A 12,935-nucleotide genomic window follows, 5' to 3' on the forward strand; every position below is an offset into this window, starting at 1 on the left:
TCATGATATGGAAATTTCAGAAAATGAAGCACAATCTGGCTTAATTTTCGCACTAAGTAGTTATTTTTTTCTCATAATACAGTTTACTGTTTTTCTATGTAGAATATTTGAAATATTAAAATTTAAAATTCTCATTGGATGAAATAAATATTTTATATTTCCAATTTTCTAAATCCAATCTATTATATGTGCATTACGAAGACAAATATATACGCCTGCATAATATACTTTTGTTGTTGTTATTGTTGTTGATTTTAGCTACATTTATCCGATCTGTTTGTTGTTGTAAATTATTGCAGATACTTGAGAGATTATTTGATACACATATACGATAAGTGTATATTGGTTGTTTTTGTTTTGTATTTTTGCTTTAATAATAATAAAATGCTAAGGTTGTTGTCCTTTATTTAGAATTGAGTGTCTTTTGTTTTTCTCTAGTAGTCCATTTAATGTTGACTTTGGCGAGGAAAGTGAGCATGTGTGTGTGTGTGAGTGTGTGGTGAATATTGTAGGTGACCAAAGGTGTATTGATGATCATTACATTGTACATAATTGGGGGGGTTTCATTTCATCGTCATCTTATCTCTCTTGATTTGGTTTCCTTATAGTGCTTGGGGCAGGAGTGGGGTGCAATGCTCTTTGAACTGCGATACTCTATTTACACACATATGTAGGTATGATGACTTGGTAATGTGACGAGGTGTTTGGTATTAGGTAATAATGATGACCTATTCCATGAAATAACTAAAGCTACGTCGTTTTCTTTTTGTTGATTTGGTGATGGTTTTCAACCTTAGTTACCCAGATTTTATCCAACGATCTATGGAATATTCAAGAGCTGAGATCCATCTGTAAAAAAAAAAAAACACAAACGAAGAAATGTTTTATTATCTTTGTCTATAAGAATAAAAAAACAAATTTTGCGGCATTTCAGAAAATTTTAATATTTTGGAAAACTTCGATTAAAACGACCTTAAAAAACGTCCCATGGGGATATGATAATATCTAAAAATATCCCTTTGAGAAATGTTGGTACTACAGTGAAATCTCTCAAACGTGGACGGGGGACGTTTGCTATATTAACACATTAAAATTAACCACTCATACCAGTACACCTCTCAAAGGTGGACAAAATTTATGCGACCATGGGTGTCCATCTTTCAGAGGTTCCACTGTATATCGTAAGATGTATTGAGGGATTAGCTAACTCTGAATCTATCTAGCCCCGGATGTCCGTCTATCTGTTGTCTTTCGCATGACGAATAACATTTTTTCATTTCATTGAATTTGAAAAAATATTCAACAACAACAATTATTTAAATATAAAAAAGATATTTTTTTATATTCAAATAAAAAATAAAACCAATTAAGGAAAATCTAAAGTCGGAAAGGGCCGACTATATTATACTCTGCTCAATTTTGTTGATCTACATTTTCGATAACATCCTTCAATAAAGGATTATATTCTCATATACAAAAATTTTGAAAAACGTAAAAACGAAAACGTCTTACTTTTGTTATAGTTTTTTGGATTTCTTCGAAAACTTTTATCACCAAAATAATTTTATTGTTACAAAATTTTTATTTTTGTAATAAAAAAAATAATTTTGATCAAAAAACACAGTCCATTTCATTTATATGCTGACTTTAAGTCTTTCACAAGTAAGGAAAGTTTAAAGTCGGGCGGGGCCGACTATATTATACCCACTTTGTAGATCTAAATTTTCGATACCATATCACATCCGTCAAATGTGTTGGGGGCTATATATAAAGGTTTGTCCCAAATACATACATTTAAATATCACTCGATCTGGACAGAATTTGATAGACTTTTACAAAATCTATAGACTCAAAATTTAAGTCGGCTAATGCACTAGGGTGGAACACAATTTTAGTAAAAAAATATGGGAAACATTTAAATCTGAAGCAATTTTAAGGAAACTTCGCAAAAGTTTATTTATGATTTATCGCTCTATATATATGTATTAGAAGTTTAGGAAAATTAGAGTCATTTTTACAATTTTTCGACTAAGCAGTGGCGATTTTACAAGGAAAATTTTGGTATTTTGGCCATTTTTGTCGAAATCGGAAAAACATATATATGGGAGCTATATGTAAATCTGAACCGATTTCAACCAAACTGGGCACGCATAGCTACAATGCTAAATCTACTCCCTGTGCAAAATTTCAACCAAATTGGGCCAAAAATCTGGCTACTAGAACCATATTAGTCCATATCGGGCGAAAGATATATATGGGAGCTATATCTAAATCTGAACCGATTTCAATCAAATTTTGCACACTTAACTGCACTACTAATTGTACTCCTAGTGAAAATTTCAAACAAATTGCGCCAGAACTCTGGCTTCTAGGACCATATTAGTCCATATCGGGCGAAAGATATATATGGGAGCTATATCTAAATCTGAATCTATTTCAACCAAATTTGGCACGCATAGCTACAATGCTAAATCTACTCCCTGTGCAAAATTTCAACCAAATTGGGCCAAAACTCTGGCTTTTAGGACCATATTAGTATATATCGGGCGAAAGATATATATGGGAGCTATATCTAAATCTGAACCGATTTCAATCAAATTTTGCACACATAACTATACTACTAATTATACTCCTAGTGCAAAATTTCAGCCAAATTCGGCCAAATATCTGGCTTCTGGGGCCATATAAGTCCATATCGGGCGAAAGATATATATGGGAGCTATATCTAAATCTGAACCGATTTCTTCCAAAATCAATAGGGTTCTATTCTGACCCAAATTAGGAACATGTGCCATATTTGACGGCGATTGGACTTAAATTGCGACCTAGACTTTGATCACAAAAATGTGTTCACAGACAGACGGACAGACGGACATGGTTATATCGACTCAGGGACCCACCCTGAGCATTATTGCCAAAGACACCATGTGTCTATCTCGTCTCCTTCTGGGTGTTACAGACATATGCACTAACTTATAATACCCTGTGGCGCAGGGTATACAAATTCAGCAGTTAAATTCCTAACTGACATATGGAATATATAGCCAAGATGACAGAGAAGTCCATAATACGGTATAAAAGTTCGTAAGCTAACGTAGCACTAACGGAGCTTCATGAAAATGGGGGTTAATCCATACGTGTTATATATTAGACAAAAAATTTATGTATAAGTAAGTCTACGAATAATTACGAATCGACATGGACTTTTGCACGATACGTGGAGAGCCAGAATTGAAATATGGGGGTCGCTTATATGGGGGCTACATAGAATTATGAACTTGATATGGACCAATTTTTGTGTGATTGATTTATCTGAGGGCTATATATAACTATAGGCCGATATGGTCCTAGTTAGGCATGGTTGCTAACGGCCATATACTAGCACAATGTACCAAATTTCAACTGACTCGGATGAAATTTGCTCCTCCAAAAGGCTCTAAAACCAAATCTCGTGATCGGTTTATATGGGGGCTATATATGATTATGGACTGATATGGACCACTTTTGACATGGTGGTTAAATATCATATACTACCACCACGTACCAAATTTCAACCAGATCCGATGAATTTTGCTTCTCCAAAAGGCACCGGAGGTCAAATCTGGAGATCGGTTTATATGGGGGCTATATATAATTATGGACTGATATGAACCAATTCCTGCATGATTGGTGGTTACCATATACTAACATCACGTACCAAATTTCAACCGAATCGGATGAATTTTGCTCTTCCAGGGGGCTCCGGAGGTCAAATCTGGGGATCGGTTTATATAAGGCTTATATTATAATTATTGACCAATTTCGACCAGTTTTTGCATGGGTGTTTGAGGCCATATATTAACACCACGTATCAAATTTCAACTGAATCAAATGAATTTTGGTCTTCCAAGAGGTTCCGGAGGTCAAATCGGGTGATCGGTTTATATGGTGGTTTATATGGGGGAATTATGGACCAATGTGGATCACTTTTTGCATGGTTGTTAGAGATCATATACTAATACCATGTACCAAATTTCAGCCGGATCGGATGGGGGGCTATACGTAAAAGTGGACCGATATGGCCCATTTGAAATACCATCCGACCTACATCAATAACAACTACTTGTGTCAAGTTTCAAGTCGATAGCTTGTTTCGTTCGGAAGTTAGCGTGATTTCAACAGACGGACGGACGGATATGCTCAGATCGACTCAGAATTTCACCACGACCCAGAATATATATACTTTATGGGGTCTTAGAGCAATATTTCGATGTGTTACAAACGGAATGACAAAGTTAATATACCCCCCATTCTATGGTGAAGGGTATAAAAATACTTTTTATATTTAAATACAATATAAAAACAATTAAGGAAAATCTAAATTCGGAAGGGACCGACATTATTATACCCAATTTGTTGATATACATTTTCGATACCATCCTTCAAGAAAGGATTATATTCCCATATACATACACGCAAAGAAAAAAAGTTTGAAAAACGTATACCGAGAACGTTTTTCTTTTGTTAGAGTTTTTTGGATTTCTTCGAAAACCTTTATCGCCACAATAATTTTATTGTTACAAAATTTTTATTTTTGTAATAAAAAAATAATTTTGATCAAAAAACACAGTCCATTTCGTTTATATGCTGATTTTAAGTCTTTAATAAGACACATTTTGAAGTTTCACATTAAAAATTTAATATTGTGGTATGCTAATGTCGAACATCTTTTCTCTTTGGAATATACGTAATATTTTATAGGCGTTCGGTCGAAGCATGGATTGAAGCCACGACCCTTTATTCGCAAGACTGGCATGTTAACCATTGCTCCACGGTGGCCAACTAGATGTAGGTTTCTGTTAAATAAAGTTTCTTTACATCGACATTACACGGGCGGACCTAATGACCTTGAAAATATGCAGCCGTGACGGCGAGAATGTTAGTCCCAGAAAACCGTGGACAAAGGTTTCCTGCGAATCGTTCGAAGCTCTGTCGACTATCAAGAAACGATCTAAAATATTCCTCGAATTGCGTTTAAACTGCTCTGCCATGATCTCTCGATCATCCGACCTTTTGGACATCCAACTGTCTCAGCAAGGTGGCAGCCCGTAATTTCGGGTTTACTGAGACCATTAAGTAGAGGTGTGTGCGTGAGTAAAATTTCACTCACACTTACGCACGACACATTTGCTTCAGTCCCATTCACGCACATTCACAAGAGTTGCTACAGGTTTCGTTCACGATTCACGCGTGTCACGACAATTTCGTGTCACGCGCACACCTCTACTATTAAGTCCATTCCGATACCACAGCGGTGAACTTCTCTTTTATCACTGAGTGCTGCCCGATTCTATATTTAGCTCCTTTATATGACCGAGTCCGAAATGCACTTGAGGAATTGATCTTTGTTTCAATTAAAAAACTTGTTAAATTAATTAGATTTTTAATTGAATAATTTTTAAAACTCAATTAAATTTTTAATTGGAAAAATTTTTGTGAAAATGTTTTCTGTGTATGTACACTGTACTCGAAACACCTACACTAATAGAAAAATTACGTTCCATAGTCGTGAACAGATGGTGACAAAATGAAACGGGAACGTTCATAAAAAATCAATACGGAATGTTCACAATTTCGTCCACGGGCGTTCACGATTTCATGAACGGCATTCGCTTTTCTTTGGCCATGAAAAGTCTTAAAATAATCGGTAGACTTCATTATGGCAACTACCTCGGTGGTGCAATGTGCTAAGGCGACTGTTAACGCGTATGGTGCAGAAAACACAGGTTCGAGTCACGGTAGCGGAAATCTATTTTTAATTCTGTTTATAAATTCTTAACCATAACGTTTTCAGATCGTGAACGCTGGTTGTTATTTCGACAACGAGTGGTGTCATTTTATCGTTGTTAGATTGACACCGCCTGTTCTCCGTTTAACACCACATGTGTGTTGATTCACTTTCATGAACGAATCGTTTTGAAATGAGCACGCCGTGCATGATTTTTCCTATGAGTGTACCTATAGTCCTAAAATACCTATAGATTTCCAATTTCCAGCAATTCAGATAAAGACCAAACCCTGCACCGATAGAAACAATATTCGGCGCACCTATTTGTAGAATACCCATTGATTTGTAATTTTAGGCAGATCGCATAAGAATTATGCTCAAATTAAATAGAAGGATAGGTCTATGGGCTATACCAGAGAAATAGCCATCTTCGAATTGCTTGCAGACAAAAACTAATCTGTGCTGAATTTCAAAATGATAGCTCCATTATTGAAGGCTGTAGCGTTATTACAAGTGGCAAACGGACGAGTGTCCAAGTTTGAGAGGTTTCACTGTACTTTATATGGTCGTAAGTCGATGTAACCATGTTTTACTCTCCTACTTTCCAGCTCTTGCATACTCACCTCTTTTTCTCCATCTCGGATTCAGTGTAAAAATAGTAATGCCGTAATTTCGGTTCAGGTGGTATAATTTCAAAGGAATATTTTTTGCCAGAAGCAGCAGCTGACATGGACGATACTTTATAGCCATGGAGACACACCATACCTGTAGGGACAACGATAAAACAATTATTCCCAAGGGATAAGATTTTCCGAGAAAAAAAAAACATACCCAAAGCAGATTTTGAAATGCCATCATGAAAGAAATACAAACAAGCATCTTTCAAAACACAATAACGTTTAGACCAGCCACACCATTTCGAACCCAATTTCATTAGATAGCCAAAACAATCAGGTCGCAAAATATGACTAGGTTGTTTGTAAAGATTACGGGCACTAAAATTAAAAGTAAGAAAGTTGTCGATTGAAAATTGAAAAGTTTTTCTTCCACTAATTTTCGAACTATTTACCTTTTGTCTAACCATGAATTTTCTTGGGCCACTGCTTTCTTTAGAACATTCATCCATCGATTTGATACATCTTCATTGTCTCCAGCCACATATAAGGGTATACCTTCGCCCGAATCAATCTTAAATGCATGAGGTCTACCAACCTTAAGGGGGCAGGGTTCAACGGTATGTTTGGCCATTATCATGGCACCCACAGGTTGAGTATCCTAAAAATATAATAAAAAAAAATTAATTAATAAAATGAACGAATTTTCTTTTTAAAGTGATAAGATTTTTTAAATGAATTATGAAAGAATTGCAGGAAGAAGTATGTTCTAATACACATTACATTAATAACATATTATAAAAATTAAAGTTAAATTGAAAAACTAAAATTAAATTTAACATATAAATTTAAATTGAAATTAAAAATAAATTTTAAATTTATATATAAATAAAAATAAAAAAAATTGAAGTTAAAATTAAAATTAAAAGTAAAAGTAAAAATATAATTAAAGTACAACTACAATTAAAATTATTACCAAAATTAAAGTTAATTTTAAAATTACAACTACAATTAAAACTAAAATTATTATTAAAAAAGAAATAAAATCGTTATCAAAACTTAAATTAAAATTAAAAACTGCAATTAGCATTAACATTAAAATTAGAATTGAACTTAAAGTTTATATAAAAACAAGTATATACGGTCTTAAGGTCGGGCCGGGCCGGGCCGCATCTTAAATACCCATCACCATGAATCAAAAAATATAATTGTTTCCTTAGAAAACTCTTCGTCAGGTTAGTTGACAATACATATATAGAATTTCAGGTGGATTTGATGAGAGATACTCTGCCAAGCAATCATATATACCAGCATAGAAATAGGGAGACTTAACAAATGGGAGCTGCTTTTCTATAGCTCCACAACATATTCGCTACACTTATTTACGGACCGAAAATACCTCTAAATTTTGAATTTCCGGCACATCGCATAATAATTGGGATGTCTACACACTTAAGAGGTCAACTCAAGACATCGGTCTATATGGGGGCTATACCAAAACATGGACCGATACACACTATTTTCGCAACACCGATTTGTGGTTCTAAAATACGTCTAGATTACGAATTTCAGACAATTCGGATAAAAAATACGGTCTCTAGAAGCCCAAGAAGTAAAATCGGGCTATCGGTCTATAAGGAGAGCTATACCAAAACATGGACCAATACACACCATTTTCAACACACCTGTTTGTGGTCTTATAATACCTTTAAATTTCCAATTTCAGAAAAATCGGTTTAAAATTACGGTTTCTAGAAGCCCAAGAAGTCAAATCGAAAGATAGTTAGGTCTATATGGGGGTATACCAAAACATGGACCGATTCACAACATTTTCGGCACACCTATTTGTGGTCTGCGTGCAGATAAAAGACGAATCTGTGTGAAATATCAGGACGATAGCGCCATTATTGAAGACTGTAGTGTGATTACAACAGACAGACGGACAAGTTTATATAGTCTTATAATTTCTCCCTGATCAACAATATATATACTTTGTATAGTAGTAAATAGATATTTCGATGTGGTAAAAACAGAATGACAAACTTATTACACCCCTATCACCATTCTATGGTGGTGGGTATAAAAAAAAAACTTGAAATTTATAAATCAAATTAATAAACTCATTAACTATAAATTAAATAGAATTTAAATAAAAATCTAAATTAAAATAAAAAGTGATATTATAATTGGAATTAGAATTAAAATAAAAACTTAATTAAAAGTAAAAGTAAAATTTAAGTGAAAATTAAACTAAACGTTAATTTAGTTAAAATAATTAAAGTTAAAATAATAAATATTAAAATAATTAAATAAGTGAAAATTGAAATTTAAAGCTGGAATGAAAATAAAAACAAGTAAGGAAAGACTAAAGTCGGGCGGGGGCGACTATATTATACCCTGCACCACTTTGTGGATCTAAATTTTCGATACCATATCACATCCGTCAAATGTGTTGGGGGCTATATATAAAGGTTTGTCCCAAATACATACATTTAAATATCACTCGATCTGGACAGAATTTGATAGACTTCTACAAAATCTATAGACTCAAAATTTAAGTCGGCTAATGCACTAGGGTGGAACACAATGTTAGTAAAAAAATATGGGAAACGTTTAAATCTGCAGCAATTTTAAGGAAACTTCGAAAAAGTTTATTTATGATTTATCGCTCGATATATATGTATTAGAAGTTTAGGAAAATTAGAGCCATTTTTACAACTTTTCGACTAAGCAGTGGCGATTTTACAAGGAAAATGTTGGTATTTTGACCATTTTTGTCGAAATCAGAAAAACATATATATGGGAGCTATATCTAAATCTGAACCGATTTCAACCAAATTTGGCACGCATAGCAACAATGCTAATTCTACTCCCTGTGCAAAATTTCAACTAAATCGGAGTTAAAAATTGGCCTCTGTGGTCATATGAGTGTAAATCGGGCGAAAGCTATATATGGGAGATATATCTAAATCTGAACCGATTTCAACCAAATTTGGCACGCATAGCTATAATGCTAATTCTACTCCCTGTGCAAAATTTCAACTAAATCGGACCAAAAAATTGGCCTCTGTGGGCATATGAGTGTAAATCGGCCGAAAGCTATATATTGGAGCTATATCTAAATCTGAACCGATTTCAACCAAATTTGGCACGCATAGCTACAATGCTAATTCTACTCCCTGTGCAAAATTTCAACCAAATTGGGGTAAAACTCTGGCTTCTGGGACCGTATTAGTCCATATCGGGCGAAATATATATATGGGAGCTATATCTAAATCTGAACCGATTTCAATAAAATTTGGCACACTTGACTATAGTGCTAATTGTTCTTCTTGTGCAAAATTTTAAGTAAATTAGGGTAAAACTCTGGCTTCTGGGGCCATATAAGTCCATATCGGGCGTAATATATATATGGGAGCTATATCTAAATCTGAACCGATTTCTTCCAAAATCAATAGGGATCTAGTCTGAGCCAAAACACATACTTGTGCCAAATTTGAAGTCGATTGGACTAAAACTGCGACCTAGACTTTGATTACAAAAATGTGTTCACGGACAGACGGACAGACGGACATGGCTATATCGACTCAAAAGTCCACCCTGAGCATTTTTGCCAAAGACACCATGTGTCTATCTCGTCTCCTTCTGGGTGTTGCAAACATATGCATTAATTTATAATAGTCTGTTCCACAGTGTGGAGCAGGCTATAAATGTGTAATTAATAAATATTATAATAAGATAAGACTTAAAGTTAAAAATATAATTAAAATTAAAAATAAATTTGAAATCGAAATTAAAACCAAAACAAAAATTAAAATCAAAATTAAATTAAAGTAAAAATTATAAAATAAAATTAAAACTAAAATTAGAAATAGAAATAGAAATAACCACAACAATAACAACTACCAACTTAAAATTTAAAATTAATATTAAAACTAAAATTAAAATCAACATTTTAATGTAAATGAAATTAAACTAAAAAATTAAATTAACAAATTAAAATTAAAACTAATATCAAATTGAAATTAAAACTAACATTTAATTTAAACATAAAGTCAAAGTTGATCTTAAAATAAAAATATAAGTGAAAATTAAAACTAAAACTAAAATAAGAATAAAAATTGAAAATACAATTAAAATTAAAAAAATGGACCAATATGGACCAATTCTTGCGTGTTTCTTAGAGACCACATTCTAACACCACGTACAAAATTTCAACCGGATCGGATGAATTTGGCTCCTCTAAGAGGCTCCGGAGGTCAAATCTGGGGATCGGTTTATATGGGGGCTATATGTAATTATGGACCGATATGGACCATTTTCTGCATAGACCATATACTAACACCATGTACCAAATTTCAGCCGGATCGGATTAAATTTGCTTCCCTTAGAGCAATCGCAAGCCAATTTTGGGGGTCCGTTTATATGGGGGCTATACGTAAAAGTAGACCGATATGGACCAATTTTTGCATGGTTGTTAGAGACCATATACTAACACCATGTACCAAATTTCAGCCGGATCGGATGAAATTTGCTTCTCTTAGAGGATTCGCAAGCCAAATTTGGGGGTCCGTTTATATGGGGGCTATACGTAAAAGTAGACCGATATGGACCAATTTCTGCATGGTTGTTAGAGACCATATGCTAACACCATGTACCAAATTTCAGCCGGATCGGATGGAATTTTCTTCTCTTAGAGCAATCGCAAGCCAAATTTGGGGGTCCGTTTATATTGGGGCTATACGTAAAAGTGGACCGATATGGCCCATTTGCAATACCATCCGACCTACATCAATAACAACTACTTGTGCCAAGTTTCAAGTCGATAGCTTGTTTCGTTCGGAAGTTAGCATTATTTCAACAGACGGGCGGACACGCTCACTTCACCATTCCACAAAATTAGAATTAAAATTAAAATTGAAATGAAGATTAAGATTAAGATTACAAATAAATTTTATAAAACTTGAAAATGAAATTTAAATTAAATTAATTAAATTAAAACAAAAAATAATATTATTATTATCAAAACTAAAATTACAATTTTGATTTAAAATTAAAGACCGCCCCAAAGTACTTTAAAACTTTAAATGAAATTTAAAATTAATATTTAAAGTAAAATTAAAATAAAAAAAATGAATTCATTAAATTTACGAAAATGTCAAAGTTATCTTTTCGATATTTTGAAAATGATATATAAATTTTCATGATATCTAAATTTTCCTTTCTTTTGTGTCATTTAACAGTCAATCTTACCTCTTCAGTCTTGTAGTAGTATAAACAATTATCCGAACGCAAAACAAACCATCGTTGCACCCATTTTTTGGTATTTGGTGATCCTTTGGCCTGTCCACTTTGACGCCATAAATAACCACTGTAGACAACCTGTATGGGAGGCTCTTGCTGTTCATTCATTAGAACGCCCAGAGTACGAGCCACCTCTAGCTCTAATTTCTCACAACCATCATGGGCTATTTTCACCACTTCCGTATGATGTTTATCGAGGACCTTTACACCATTAACCGAAATTATAATATCACCAACTTCCAGGCCAGAACTTTCAGCTGGGGTATCGGGTTCAATGGCCGCCACTACAACAGGTTTGGAGCCATGTATGCGAAAACCAAATTCTCCCGAATCGCTTTTCACCACCACGGTCTTGTCCACACCTAGAGAAAATTGAATGGGGAAAAAATATATAATTAATTTTTGATTTATATTTTTATGAATGACATTAATGGGTGGTTAAAGAGTGAGTATGTATAAGAAGAGGAGGAGGGAAATTTTATTTAGATACCATATTCGCCATGTGTTAGCTTTGACAAGACATGACCTTCTCTGGCCCATACCATAAGCATCAATTTGAGAATTTCCTCTAGACGCCGCCTCAAAGAATCTTGGGCCGAATTTGATGTTATCAACTCTAGAAAAACGTAGGTCAAGATTTTTTTTATTTCAATTGCTCGTTTTAATAATTAACGAAAAATAATAACGCACCCAACATTGTTATATTTATTTTTCTTTTTTTCTGTAATTTTTATTAAACAAATGCAACGGCTTTATCTAACTTGTGACGGTATAATTTTTTAATATTTTCTTGATATCACTTTCACTAATATTTTTTCAAACAAAATTGAAATTCAAATTTGATCTAATTTTTTATTTGATATTTTCTTAACACGCGTTCTCCTTTGAAATTGGGGATTCGCTTTGTGAGGAAAAAACATCGAACTAGAAAAAATGCCGCCAGTATTCTTGATGCGCCGCCCTCTGTGTCCCATGAGTAAGTTTGACGATGACTAAATAATCGAATAAGCATAAAAATGTTTCGAACATTCTGAATTTTGCTCACCGCCATAAAGTTCTCAGTTTTTGTTTTTTGTTTTTTTTCTATGGCAGACGCATTATCGCCCAAGAAAAAACAAACAGAGCAACCGACCACCGGATAGACGGACATTATTATGCCAAAATAAGAACTAAATATGTCTATATATTCAAAGATTTGTTCAACAAATGTTTATATAGAGAGCGTAGTCTATTCTCTTTGGCGGTCAATG

General features: G+C 33.8%; 1 protein-coding gene across 1 annotated transcript; it reads right to left on the reverse strand.

The window, feature by feature from the left end:
* Positions 1-210: 210 nt before the first annotated feature.
* LOC142227111 (pleckstrin homology domain-containing family H member 2-like) lies at positions 211-12,660 on the reverse strand. The gene is made up of 7 exons (XM_075297456.1): positions 12,376-12,660; positions 12,176-12,301; positions 11,635-12,047; positions 6,837-7,042; positions 6,599-6,762; positions 6,391-6,532; positions 211-849 (listed from the first exon to the last, which is right to left on the reverse strand). The coding sequence occupies exons 1-7, from the start codon at positions 12,380-12,382 to the stop codon at positions 798-800; spliced, it is 1,110 nt and encodes a 369-aa protein (XP_075153571.1). The 5' UTR covers positions 12,383-12,660; the 3' UTR covers positions 211-797.
* Between the last annotated feature and the right edge of the window lie 275 nt (positions 12,661-12,935).

Source organism: Haematobia irritans, chromosome 2 (assembly GCF_050003625.1).
Source record: "Haematobia irritans isolate KBUSLIRL chromosome 2, ASM5000362v1, whole genome shotgun sequence".
NCBI classification, from domain to species: domain Eukaryota; kingdom Metazoa; phylum Arthropoda; class Insecta; order Diptera; family Muscidae; genus Haematobia; species Haematobia irritans.